Raw genomic sequence first — 14,031 nt, forward strand, 5'->3', positions numbered from 1 at the left:
CTCTATGAAATAGGGAGATCTTACACAGCTATTTTAAAGCTACATTTGAGGATAGGCTTTAGGAATTGAATTTGTACTTTTATATATCTGAATACTTTTCACAGCTATATAACAATACAGTAAAATATTTCTTGGTCCTATTTAAACACATAATTGCAATCATTTCTAAAAACCTATTTTCCTGTAAATTTGTTCAACCATAGATAATTAACTTTAGTTGCAGAAGACCTGTAACTGCAGAAGGGAGCTAGGTTTAATTTGAAATGTGAGCAAATATTATTCTATACCATAAAAAAAAGCTTGCTACAGATAATTCTACTCTTGCATCCTGACACTTTAATTGAATAACAAATTATTTTTAGATACAACAAATAAATTTTTTTTTTCTTTTAATCCAAGTTCTGGTCACAATCCAATGTTAATAAATACAATTTTTGGTGTAGTGTAAAAGCAACTATGCAATTCAATACACAAACTTCGTTTTATTTCTATTTTTTCAAAAAAACCAACATTTTTCTTATTTATACAATGTTAATGCAATTAAAGAATGCATTATTTTAAGTATTAAACCAACATATCTCTTCTGGATTGTTGTAGTAACACTGGTGCTGATTTAACAGTGAAATTTAATCTTCCAAATTCTAAATACAATACAGTAATAATATGCCATATATGACAAATGAAATTAAAAGCATATTAAAGGATTTGTTTAGGTCAAAATCAGAAACAGTCCTGTTTTCTGTTATACTTCATGAGTTAGAAAACCTTGAATGCTGATTCCTAATAATTTATGAGAGATATATGTAAAGGTAATAAAACAAAAACTTTGAAAAAAGTAACCACTAGTTAAAGAACTCTCAGAATATATGGTATAACATGTAAACTTCATACGCCAAACTCTCCCATGATCCTAAATATGCCAATAGGCAACACACAAACTAGACCCAAGGCAGAGGGAAGAGACTGCTCTGTGGAGCGCACCATTCAATCAGTGGTTCATTCAATCGCTTGCTTTCAGGCACACCCCCACATGGGAATCCACAAAGTAACCAGAGCAGACGCAGGGAAGTTGGGCCTTGGCCAGCAGGTTGCTGGGCAGCAGTCACACACACAGACTCATTCGCTGAAGTGTGCTAAGCAAAGAAGGAGCGCTCTGGGGAGCCATAGTTGCGAAGGATAAATGTGCATGCGTGAACACACCCCTTTCCCAACCACCCCCTAACACACACAACAAACCTGTAAAAAAAAAAACATGAGAACACTATCATTTTACAGGCCTAAATAGTTCTCTAAAATAATATATATTTCTAGCTAATATATAATCATTTAAAACAATAATATCTGGATATGTTTGGATGTTATTTTCACACTACATTATCAGCCTAATGCTTATTTTATGAGCACAAATATTCTCTTAATTTACAATATATTATTACAGCATAATATATTTAAAAGAGAAAAGAGAAAATAAATCTTGGAGATATATATATATATATATATATATATATATATATATATATATATATATATATATATATATATATATATATATATATATATATGTGTGTGTGTGTGTGTGTGTGTGTGTGTGTGTGTGTGTGTGTGTGTGTGTGTATAGAAAGCACAGTAAAATTCAATCAAAAATAAAAACGACAACAGCACTATTTGTTAAACTAGTGCCTTCCTAAGCCTATAATAGCAGAAACAAATTTCACATTGCTAACTCCTTCTGCCTGTCTGGCCTCTGTTTTTACTGTGTAGATCTTGCTAAAATGTGAACTGGATTCTGGATTGAGACAATAGCTGGTATGCATAGCCACAGCAATTTAGTATTTTTTAGTCATGTCCTACCTGCTTTAGTCACATCTAAACTTGACACTCGTTGCAGAACTTGCTTTTACAATAATCATCATCAGTGATATCTTAGAGCTGTGGCTAAGATTAGGGACCAAACACATTGTAACCAGAAAAACATGTAAGGCCCAAACTAAGTCTAAGATGTGGTTTTACAGGGCGCATATATATATATATATATATATATATATATATATATATATATATATATATATATATATATATATATATATATATATATATATATAGATGTTGTTGTCCACAGTTAGCTATGTTGTTGTCCATGCATGGGTACCCATCTGTACCCTACTGTATTTAATCCTCTCGGAAATATGTTAAGTGACTAAATTAATCTATTAAGAAAATGTAGAATTTGTAGAAAAGCTGTACAAGGTTAAACTATTTATTGTACATAACTGACTTCTACATATCTAAGTTCGACTTTTAAATGCATGCAGATATCTATTTTAGCTCTTTTTACATATGTATAGAGAATGACACAAACAAACCATTGTAATTATTTTTGCTATTACAAAACCTATCCATTTGTAAAATGTCTAGATAGCTGATTGTCCTAAATTATATTTAACAAAATTATTTAGGTTTGTTGTATCACGTGAATGCTGTGATTCATCAACACCTACTTATGTGGAACATCTGAGATTAGTCACACACAAAAAAAGTGATTTCTTAGAGGACATGTTTGTATAATGCAGTGATATTATTGCCAACAATGTGATAACTATGACTAAACAACAGTCTATGGTGTATAGGACTAATACATATGGAGTAGTCACAGCAAGAAGTTCAAATTGTAAATATGCATATGTATAGTTGTCAAATATGAGCTGTTTCATTCAACCACTCCTAAAATGCAATGGTATAAGCAATGTTCTAAATAATAAATAATATATTACATCTTTAGAAGAAGGATAAACACCTTTTCTCTCAGAGAATTTTGTGCAATCCTGATAGAAATAATGTTGTTGTTTTGCCATTTCTTTAAACTAGGCCTATAAAGTCGGTTAATACATCTTTGTACATATCCGTGTTAATACACAAAAGTCGTCTGGCATTTCATTAAGGTACTATAATGTTTAAGCAATGTAACTACTGTTTGGATTCCATTACCACTCTGCTCCACTACGTGTTTTACCAAGACTCAGATGCACAGAGTGCGCTAAGAAGCGAAGCACAACTCTTTAGTCCCACAAATACTTCCGCGAATCACACAAGTATGCGTTAAGGTGATTATTTGCGCAAAAGCTTTAATAATGTACAGCGTGACAGAGGTTTACAGAGTACCCCGACTCGATAAGAACAGCTTAAAAAGCACGAACCTTTAAACATAAAAAACGAAAAGGCAAGTTCTAAAACCAAAAGGCACTATGTAACATAGTTGTCATCTCTCCCTCGCGTGTACAATGCATTCCTGTGTTATTCCGCTTGTGATAGGGCCTTTCCAAGGTCCAGGCTACATATGATAGGGAAGGTGTCCCAGTTGCAGTGCTCAGTCTGCGAGAAATTGGAATGAACACCGTATTCCAAGTATGCAAGGCCACGTACTAACTTGAGGAACTGTCATAGGTTCAGACAGTAGGTATATGTATACATTTTGCACACACACACACACACAAACAGGAAAGCTACAGCCTAGCAACGCATACAACATTTGACCACTGACTGATGTTTCAGACGCTCAGAAACACGATCCATTGAGCCTTTAATTCAGAGCACACTATAAATCATATATCCTAGAATTTCTATGGATCTACCTAAAATAACTATACATCTCTACATCCTGTCGACCCAGTCTTTGCACAAACGTATTTGGTCTGACAGCGCCCTCTGGTAGCTAAACTTTATAAGGGCTTACATTACGCCCACCACAAAACAGACCTTTATAGAAAGTATTCTTTACAACTGTGGTCACCAGCCTCTTTAAGAATAAGATGTCCTTTAGAAATCAGTCCATAATAAAGAGCTACCAACCCAAATGTTAAGCAACATTCATTTATGCTTGTTAAAATCGACTTTTCGGAGGATATGTCATTGAACGTCGTATGCATGGTTGAGTGATAGTGCCCCATGTGACCTGTCTGTCAAACTACTAGGCTATAACACAAAGTTTTGTCCTTAACCGCGGTAAAACCTCACTTCCACAATGGGTGAACATCGTGCGTCTTTGCCATTTTTTCCCCTCTCCGTTGGCCCATTTCATTTTTTACGGACTCAAATATGAGGCGAGAGAGAGCCTGTAGTTGAGATAAAAGCCTCACTTAACTAGCTCACTGATGACTGCTGATGCAAAGGGACACAGCTATTGAAAATGTGTTAACTGCAGCAATCATATTACTCATACGGCTGTTAAAATGAAACTGTCCGTAGCAAGAATTCCTTGTGACTATAAATGCCTGCAAGTGTTCTTAAAAGAATTGATGAATGGCTTTTAAAAATCTGTTATAAAGAGTACCATAGGGTTGGGCAGCAGAATTTGTTTTTTTGTTGAAATAATAAACATTTTTTTTGTGGAGAATTTTTATCATTTGGCTAACCTAGTTGGCAACCCACCTTAGAATTTCACAATGCTTAAAGGCTATAGCTATCTTGTTTATATATTTATAATTTTACCATATATACCTTTTAATCTCACCCCTTCCATAAGTGTTTGAAAATGAGCCATAAAACATGAAAATAAACAAAAAAAGCATTTTATTATGTTATATAAGCCTTGTGGCTAGCATCCTGAGTGACCTATGAATGCATTTTAAACAGCAAATAAAAGTGTAAATATTTACAAACAGCTAAAGTGTTATCAGAACGGGTCCTTTATTGGGCATCTTTCTGGTACCAAGACAAGTTTTTGTTCTCCATACAGACACAATTACAATTCCATGACCTCTTCTTCCAAAGTCTTTTTGTTGGATTCCACATATCTCTCTTGTACCCCAAGGGTTCTGGAATAAATCATTAAGAAAACTATAAAGATGTTTTGGCTATAAAAGTGTATTAACAACTCTACGGAAATGTGTTTTGACTTAAAAAAAATAAAGTGCATACCATCCCCGACCCCAAATGAACTGCAGGAAATGTAATCAGTTAAGCAAAGGAGGGGAAAAAAAACACCATACAAAATGTCAAAACAATAGCTTATCTAATAAGGATACGAGTTGAACTGAAAATCTGCACCGACAGCAGCAGACATCATGGCCTGCAGATTCCTTTCCTCCAAGTCACCAAAACAGTAGCCGTTTGCCTTGTCCACTGTGCGCAGGACTTGCATCATGCTTCCCTTGTCCTGTTGTGAAAAAGTCAAGGGTTATAATTTAACCTTTTGTCTGCCAGTCCTCATGCTACTGAATCAGTGGAAGAGAGAAAGAGAAGGAGAGCACCTGCCTGCACATTGAGAGGCACGAAGGACACCAGACTGTAGTCCTGAATCACCTCAGCCAGCTTTTTGTTTAGATGGTGGAACTTCTTAAAAAATGGGTCAAATGCTAGATGTTCCACTAAGTATGACAGGTCCATAACTTCCGTGTAGAAATCAAGGTTGAAGGCTTTGAAGTTTAATAAAGCAGGAAACAGACATTTGATTAAGCTGGCTCACAAAATCCTCCTTTAGGAAGTACATGCTGTTCAAAGGTAACAAGATTATGATATTCCTGCTAAAAGTATAGTAAACATTACTATGAGAACTGTGAGTAATGTGACCTAGTCCAATTGCTTTGATATAGGCTAAGGCTGAAGATAGCAGGTGGAGTTATATCGATCATGTCACATTCGTAGATGTATGGCTATAGATTGGCGGCAACCAGAAGAATCATGTCTATAATTTTTTAATTACCATATAATCAACATTCAACACGTGCAGATCCACACAATCCCTCAAATGTTGAGGGCCTAGCTTCTATCTCTATAAATAGATTTACCAAATCAGACTGTTTTAAATCATGCTGCCATTAACTATTCCCATGTTGGCACACAAAATGCAATTCCATATTTCATTAGATCAGACGTTTACTCACCAAGCTTTCCATACTGCTCAATAAGATCCATCTTGGAGAGAACATTGACATGAGGCAGTTCTACATGAAGCATAGTGGACAGGGATGTGCAGAGCACAGATATGAACTTTGCTGGATCAGCACAGTAATGAGAGTCCACCAGATGCACTGCAGTCAACTAGAGACATGAATGAGAGCCAGTGAACTATCTATCAATGATTTTGTTACATATTTTAACACACTGATTAGGAGATTTACCTGAGCAGCATAAATGTCACTAGATACTCACCCTGAAATTCCATTTTGTTAGCTGGGCAAATATACTTCTGATTGAGCTATGGTGAGTATAAAGCTCCACCTGACCAGGACAGTCGAAAAGGAAATAGCAGTCACGATGTTCATTCAGTTTACTCTCTAACCAGTCCAAATTGGTCGTTAAGTATTCCATACAATAAATAAGGCCACCATTAGGACCTAGTTTCAGACCCTCCATCACATCATCAAGGGTAACAAGCTCCGATATGTCCACTGCACACTGGTATGGAAGTTTTTCGTTTGCAGGGTCGAGGTTTATCACTACAACTTTACGTCCAAGATGGTTCAAGAACTCTTGCACGCCACGGCAGTAGGTTGTTTTACCTGAGCCGGGTGGCCCAATAACAACTTGACCAAAGCACAGAGATGACTGTGGCCGTCGAGAGCACATGCTAAACCGTAGATTCACAATCACACAGAAGAAATCTAAAAACTAATTCACACATTTATAGAGTTCACGGAAAAAAACGTGTCATTAGAAACATTAAGGCGCTTTACAAACAACGAACACGAATCTATTCAGCATTTGTGAAACATTACAATATCAAATATCGGCCGCGAAGAATAGCAAGCTCACTTCACAATGAAGTTAACTAAAAAGAAAAAAGAAACATATAACGACGATAAACCAAGATACCAGCTAGCTGGCTATCACTTTCAACAGTTACAACATGAGTAAACGCAACAAAGATTACATCCGGGTCATTACTCGGCATTAAATTAAAAGTCCCCTTAAAAGGGCCGATATATTGGACATGAATTCTGACTTAAATTAAAGTTAAATGATAGGAAGTGTATATAAGAACTGTACGTAAGTAGGTAATGCAGAGGTATTAAACAACGTTGGTCATACATGTTAAAGTTCACCTCTGGAAATAGGCTAGCTTTATTTTAGCCTGAGTCATGAACAATGAAAATGAACAGCACCTAAATCACAGAATAATCTTAAACTGCAGTTGTACTCAAGATTTAAACCTGTGTGGCCATTTAGAATGGAGACATTAACATAACATAGCAAAATTACAAGTTTCATTTTATCTCAATGTTCAAAATTACTTGGCAGTCTACCTCACAGGTAAAAACATACAATGGGTTTTGCCTGAAACATTTGATCCCCCATAAGAGTGAAAATTTAATGATGAGGGGATAAATATACCAAATGTTTTATGAAGTTCAGTTTATATTTTGACTGAACAGCTTATAAGTGGTGATGTATTAGCAAATATTGACAACAGACCATGTATAGCAGTGGTCAAAAATGTTTAAATATGTTTGTGGAATAATAAACTGTCAGCATTCTGACCAGAATATTTTGTACTTGCATTTGAGCTGTAGAATTACCAGTGATTGCTTTTCACATAATAAACAATTATTTTCTATAATTCAAACACATTCCCAATGTTAAAGTAAAATACTCATATGTCTATTTTTATTTAACAGTACAAAACATCTAAAATGTATACAGATTATGCAACTCTGCAACCCAATTTTCCAAGCAATAATGTCAATAGTGGACTAGAATACTTGCTAATTTTTACAGTGAAGACAATTAACTGCTATGTGGCATTTAGTAAAATAAATTTCTAAAAACTAAAAACACCAAACTTCAATCAACAAAAACTGCAAACTAAAACATAAGTAGTCCAACACTCACTGACTATATCCAGCATATTTACAGTAACAGAACTGCCAGGTTATGCTAAATATACACATTTTTAATTTTATATATATATATATATATATATATATATATATATATATATATATATATATATATATATATATATATATATATAAATATATAAAAAGTAAATTGTTCTGGCATTGAGCACTTGGTTCTTGGTTTGAAGGGACAACATGGGGCAGTACCAGACAATACATAGCCGATACCATGCTTATGCTGTCCACCTGAGAATGTTATGCACAGAAACTTGTCAGGCTGAAGCTTATCAGTATATTTTTTGACAAACCTCATCCACAACACAAAGGTCCTCTCAAAACAAACAAAAATACCCTCCATCAGCAAACATCTGGTCAAATCACTGATCTTAACTAAACAGACATAGCTCTCTTTAAGAGTCCAATACTTTAAGAGTCCAGTACTTTGCTGCCCTTTCAATGGTGACTACTCATCAAGGCCTTCATCCTCATCCTCTTCTTCTCTCTTAGCATCAACCTCAGCTGTGTCAGAAAATTCATGCAGGAGCACATACTCGCGACTGCTGAAGCCAAACTTCAGCACATCCTTCTCTTTCAGCTCGTAGTACCGCTGTGGATCTATGCGCTGATTATTTAGGTACGTGCCATTGCCTGAGCCCAAGTCAATAATGTAGGGCTTCACTCTCCGGCCTGTGGTGCCATCTGCTCGGGTGAACTCTGCAAGCCTGAAAAATAATACCAAAAACATTACATTACAAAGTGCTGAAGAGTAAACAAGAAAATGTCTCAGTAAGTAACTAAAGCAGAAAGCTTTAAACTAAAGCACTTGTGTAAGTCACTCTGCATAAAAGCGCTTGCTAAATGACATAAATGTAAATATAAACTGTCTATTTTTCTATTTGCCGGAGTAATCACGCTGATTAAATTCTTTAAATTTATCTGCAAACAGTCAGTATTGGCATCGTTTTTCCTGATTGCATACGAGGTGGTATTATCCTGTGTATTGTGCCGTCAACTGTCTCAAACAAAATTTTTACAAACATAGGCATTTTCAGTAGTTCTAATGATTGAAGAAAATGACAATCACATTAAAGCATGTTTTATTAAAATAAAAAATTTAATTCCCCATTTGAATTAAATACAATGTGTTCATTCACACAGTTAAACAGCAAAATTGTTTAAATTCAAATAACATTAGCTATTTTGTTTGTTTATAGGTCACAGGGGCCATCTTGCACTGTAGTGCAGTGCCCCTCAAATTCGCATTCCCTTTAAATCCACATACTCTCACATTCAATGAAAAACAAAATCTGATCTTTTTACTTTTTACTTCCAAAACTAAAACAGTTTAACATAACAGTAAAATTTATGTTGAATTCAAATCTGTTTTTAGAATTTTTCTATTGTGCATGGTTTTAAGTGACAGGGCACCTAAGCTTTACATTAAGTATATATTACTTATTCATAAATAAGACTTATTATACTTATGTACAATGTATGACAGCTGCCTATACTTGGCCTCAGGAGTATCCCTCTTTGATGTCCAATAACAGATGGCCAACAGAGGGTCTACATTTTTCTTGGTACCGCTTTTCCATACTATACATAATAACAAGCAAGTATACCGTATGCAGATAAACAATGAGTGACTGGAGAAACTATGGGAGAATTTCTGAAAACATTTGGATTTAGCATGCAAAAACACACACACACACCAAAAAAAAAAAAAAAAAAGTTGTTTTCTTCGCAAGAAGCGTTATTGACCAGTGAAATCAGTGCTGGTACCAAGATTGTTGGTTTAAAATTGTACAATTGTTATTTGTTTATTTTGATCATAAAATTGTTTCGTTTTATGACACAAATGTCAGTTACAGCGCATTTATTATCCTGGCATTGGGTTACAAAATATAACTACAAATATTTTCCGATTCTGCCATTCGGAACATATGTTTAGTTTTATTGACTAAAACAAGTATATTACTATGCAATTTATTATTGAATAAACAAAGCAAAGCCAGCTTGTAGAAATTTTTTTTTTTTTTAAACTGATTTAAGTTTAGCCAATACCTCCATTTGCCTACCACAGTACGCTGTCTTTGTGTATATGTAAAGCAATTTAAGGCCGTGTGAAGAAGTGTGATGCTTTTTAGAAAATAGTGTTTTCCATCAAGACACCCAACAGATTTGTCGAGAGCTGGAAGCAACATGAAAGTTGATGGAGGCTAGTAATTCTCTAAGCAGGAAACAATCCAATACTGGAACTATAAGCCTTAATGCTCTCAGACATTAAAATTAACCACACATGTACAGTAATATATGGATCACTAAATTATTCTCTCACCTGTACTGAAAGACAGCATGCTGTTTGGAACAAGAAGGGTGGTCAATAGGTATATCAGCTATCTTCCTTTGTCTTCCAAGCAAGTAGGCACTCTGCCGGTGGATGTACATCACTGGCAGTGGCTCATCATTTTTGAAGGGGTACAATCGCCACCTCCTCTTAGGGATTCGAGCCTCAGGTGGCTCATTGTACTTAATAACCACTCCTCGGAATGTGTTGGTGTCCTCCACCAGGGCACCTGAGAGTTCAAAGTTGGGTTTTTCTTTCTCAGCAGCAGGAGCAGACTCTTCGCTCTGTTCACCACCAAAGGCATGCGACTCATTTCCACTGTTTTCCTCCTGCCTAAGACGGTTTTCTCTGCGACGCTCATTGTGCTGTTCCCTTTCAGCTTCCTGCTGGAGTTGTGATTGCCGCTCACGTGACCTCTCTCTATGCCGCTGCTGCACTCCTTCACGTTGTCTCTGATGAGGCGAGTCTCCTTCTCTTTTGGCCCGCCGCTCATTGGGCTTATTCCGTCGTTCACGCTGGTCATCTTTTTCCTGAAAGAGAAACATCAGATTATGATTAGCATTCATAATGATTATTCATACTTAACGTGTTGCAAAACGTGTAACAAATTGTGTAACAAACTACGTAAATAGTTAGATTCAAATACGTTTTAACAAAAAAATAAATGATTAAAAACATTTAAAATGTATAATATAGTTTATCCATTATTCGCTATAAATTAGAATTAGTTATTTGGAAATAGAGCTATCATTTGTGGTTCACGTCACCCGCTTTATCCGAACATCAGTGCTGTGATTAGGACTCGGACTTCTCCGGCCTCGCGGGGACCTGTCCCGTTGTCGTCCTGACGACCGAGCCTTTCTTTCTAGCGATCTGTCTTTTCCTCTGACGGGCGATCTATAATTACAAAAAGAACACCCCAGAGAAAGTTTAACACAATACCGCTGCGACGTTTTAACAGGTGAACAGCACGAAAACTTCTGCTAGAGAAGTTCTGGTGCTGCACCCGCTTCAGATACGGAGACATCGACGATCGAGTTCCTGAAAACAACAGGTAACATGCACACATACAAAGGGAAAGAAAAAGTACGCCTATTATCTCCAATCTTGAAACATTATGTAATTCTTTAATACAAACCGAGATCCCCGTCTCTTCGGCGGAGGGCTGGTACTGCTATGGTTTGAGCCGGAACTCGAACGGCGTGATCTGTGAGGCCTAACGGGGCTAAGTTTTTCTTCCTTTATTTTGATCTTATCACGAACAGGAGACTTTTTGTCTCGTTTTCTGTTATCCATCGCGAACACCAATTGATTGTCAACTACCAGTGCTAAAGATTATCTCATATCAACAAACGCCAAAAAACTCACGTTGAAAATGCCAGCTAGCGACATACAAAAATAACGTCCATGCATACTGGCCACTGTGCCCTGTACGCCTGCGAAATCGTTCCTCTTACAAAGGAAAGCACTTTAGTTCCGCTTTGTCGACACTTAGTGCCATCTGGTGGCCCTGTATGTTAACATGCATTTACTCTGGCCTGAGTTTACCCAAAGCGATCCACAATAATGCTTAGTTGCCTGCATGGAAGAAATTCTTACGATACATTTAAGATAGAACATTGTCACAGGGAATACACACAAAGGAAATGCACACAATTCATTTTTAAAAAATAATACAGAGTAGCATCTCTGGCAATACATGGCTGAATTATCTAATTATATTGTTTTATTTATTTTATATATGTGGTCATGGTGGTACATGGACAGAGAATCAAATGCATTGTCCAGGATCATGCCACGTTACAGCTCAAAACACCACATATGGACTTGAAAAGGATGGCTACTGAAAACCTTGCTAAACAAACCTGATGGTCACTGTTAAAATTTGAGGGTCTTCTTTTTAGAACACATTTAATTAAGTGTCGAAAGTAGGCGATGAGGGAAAAACGGTCGTCATAGTAACTATAAACAAAGTTCGCGAGCTTTTCTAGGTTGATTACAGCTAGCTTAAACAATTTCTTGTCGATATCGCATCCCTTGAGATTTTTGAAAAATTTATCAGTTTCACAGTGTGAACATGATTCCTCCTGGCGAGTCTTTGCTGAAGTATGACAATCCGGTGCTGGTAAGCAGGAACACGGAGAAGAAACCACTAAAGGTAACGAATTTAGCTACAAGGTAGCGATGTATCTACGTACGCTTAGTTTACGTTTACATTTATGGCACTTAGCAGACGCTCTGGATAAGAGCGACTTAACCTACAAATGTTAGCCAAAGTTAACTTATTCGATGACATCAAACCCATATTCGGGAATTTGATTTAAATGCATTTGATTGAAATGCAATTTATACCCGAGTTAAGCCAACTAGCTAGCGTTAGCTAACCTAGCTATCCAACTTGTTACTGTCTCGCACACTGCAATAAATTCAGGCTCGGCCTTTGAAAGTCAGTCCACAAGATCCAGCCATCACTGGCCCAGTCCCACCTCCACCAAAGCCCAAGTCGCCCTCAGCCGATGCAATCATACAACAAACCGGGGAGATACTTAATTCCATCCTACCACCAAGGTACCGGTTTACTGCTCTTCATTCCTGCTCATTCATGTCCGTTTAAGCACGTTTGTATATCAACTTTGCAAGCGGCACTGTTTCAGGGAATGGATGGAGAACAACCAGCTGTGGGTGCAGCAGGTGTCCAGTACCCCCTGCACGCGAATGGACTTGGTTCATTTGCAGGAGCAGCTGGATCTTAAACTGCAGCAGAGGCAGGCCAGAGAAACTGGCATTTGCCCTGTCCGCAGAGAACTTTATTCACAGTGCTTTGGTTAGTAAAAAAAAAAAAATAATAATAATAAAAAAAAAAAAGTTATTGCAAATATTATCCATAGCAAAAATGATGTAAAATGTACCGAAAGCCACGACCAACAAAGGGCATAAATGCTTTGTTAGTTTTGTTGTCCAGGTTGTGTTGTTAAAATTAAAAACACAATAAAACAAATTGGACAACAGCTTAATATTGACAATGTTAATACATTTGAAATAGGTCTGTATTGTCAAGAAAGGAACAATTTATAGTATTGTGATTTATAGTATAGGATCACTGAAAGGCCAAAGGTTCACAACCCCAGCAATACTCTCTCTCTCTCTCTCACACACACACACACTTTTTTTTTTGTCCCATAGATGAGTTAATCAGGCAAGTTACTATCAACTGTGCTGAGAGGGGGCTACTGCTTTTACGAGTAAGGGATGAGATTCGCATGACTATTGCTGCCTACCAGACCCTATACGAGAGCAGTATGGCCTTTGGCATGAGGAAAGCCCTGCAGGCTGAGCAAGATAAGCCAGATATGGCCAAGAGGGTAGGCACTGCTGCATAACACATCTGACAAAACTATCTGCTCCATCCCTTCTCCTTAGTCTAATTTTTAATGGGTTAAAGTTTCAATTTTTACCTTGGCTGTAAAATTTAGCATCCTGATATAACTGGGCAGATTTCAGACTTGGAGAATGAGAAGAGGGACCTGGAAAGGCAGGTGAACGAGCAGAAGGCTAAATGTGAGGCGATTGAGAGACGAGAAACTGAACGACGACAGGTTGAGGAGAAGAAGCACACTGAAGAGACCCAGTTCCTCAAACGCACCAACCAGCAACTCAAGGTATTGCAATTAAAAAGCCACAAACTACTATCAAAAAAATGCCTTAGTGCGACACAAACAGGAATATAAAAATACATTTTCTATTTTTTTAGGCCCAGCTGGAAGGAATAATTGCCCCAAAGAAATAATGCATTCATTCTCCAGACTTATAAATGATGGTCAATGATTTTCTAGCTCTCAAAATACTACC

General features: G+C 36.8%; 3 protein-coding genes across 4 annotated transcripts; 1 reads left to right on the forward strand and 2 right to left on the reverse strand.

The window, feature by feature from the left end:
* Positions 1 to 4,549: 4,549 nt before the first annotated feature.
* Positions 4,550 to 6,874, reverse strand: gpn2 (GPN-loop GTPase 2). The gene is made up of 5 exons (XM_027001547.2): positions 6,148 to 6,874; positions 5,880 to 6,036; positions 5,251 to 5,411; positions 5,022 to 5,152; positions 4,550 to 4,811 (listed from the first exon to the last, which is right to left on the reverse strand). Exons 1-5 carry the CDS (start codon positions 6,562 to 6,564, stop codon positions 4,739 to 4,741), a joined length of 939 nt encoding a protein of 312 aa, XP_026857348.1. The 5' UTR covers positions 6,565 to 6,874; the 3' UTR covers positions 4,550 to 4,738.
* A 1,117-nt stretch (positions 6,875 to 7,991) lies between these two features.
* On the reverse strand, positions 7,992 to 11,613 carry snip1 (Smad nuclear interacting protein). The gene is made up of 4 exons (XM_027001546.2): positions 11,321 to 11,613; positions 10,950 to 11,079; positions 10,174 to 10,712; positions 7,992 to 8,557 (listed from the first exon to the last, which is right to left on the reverse strand). The coding sequence occupies exons 1-4, from the start codon at positions 11,476 to 11,478 to the stop codon at positions 8,299 to 8,301; spliced, it is 1,086 nt and encodes a 361-aa protein (XP_026857347.2). The 5' UTR covers positions 11,479 to 11,613; the 3' UTR covers positions 7,992 to 8,298.
* Positions 11,090 to 14,024, forward strand: dnali1 (dynein, axonemal, light intermediate chain 1). Of its 2 annotated transcripts, none has more exons than XM_027001548.2 (6): positions 11,090 to 11,236; positions 12,245 to 12,340; positions 12,614 to 12,750; positions 12,837 to 13,006; positions 13,366 to 13,544; positions 13,677 to 13,974. In XM_027001548.2, exons 2-6 carry the CDS (start codon positions 12,260 to 12,262, stop codon positions 13,908 to 13,910), a joined length of 801 nt encoding a protein of 266 aa, XP_026857349.1. In that variant the 5' UTR covers positions 11,090 to 11,236; positions 12,245 to 12,259; the 3' UTR covers positions 13,911 to 13,974. The 2 variants fall into 2 exon arrangements, with proteins under 2 accessions (XP_026857349.1, XP_026857350.1); XM_027001549.2 differs by lacking the exon at positions 11,090 to 11,236 and having other exon boundaries at positions 11,937 to 12,340; positions 13,677 to 13,841; positions 13,934 to 14,024.
* Positions 14,025 to 14,031: the final 7 nt, after the last annotated feature.

This window comes from Electrophorus electricus, chromosome 10 (assembly GCF_013358815.1).
Source record: "Electrophorus electricus isolate fEleEle1 chromosome 10, fEleEle1.pri, whole genome shotgun sequence".
NCBI classification, from domain to species: Eukaryota; Metazoa; Chordata; class Actinopteri; order Gymnotiformes; family Gymnotidae; genus Electrophorus; species Electrophorus electricus.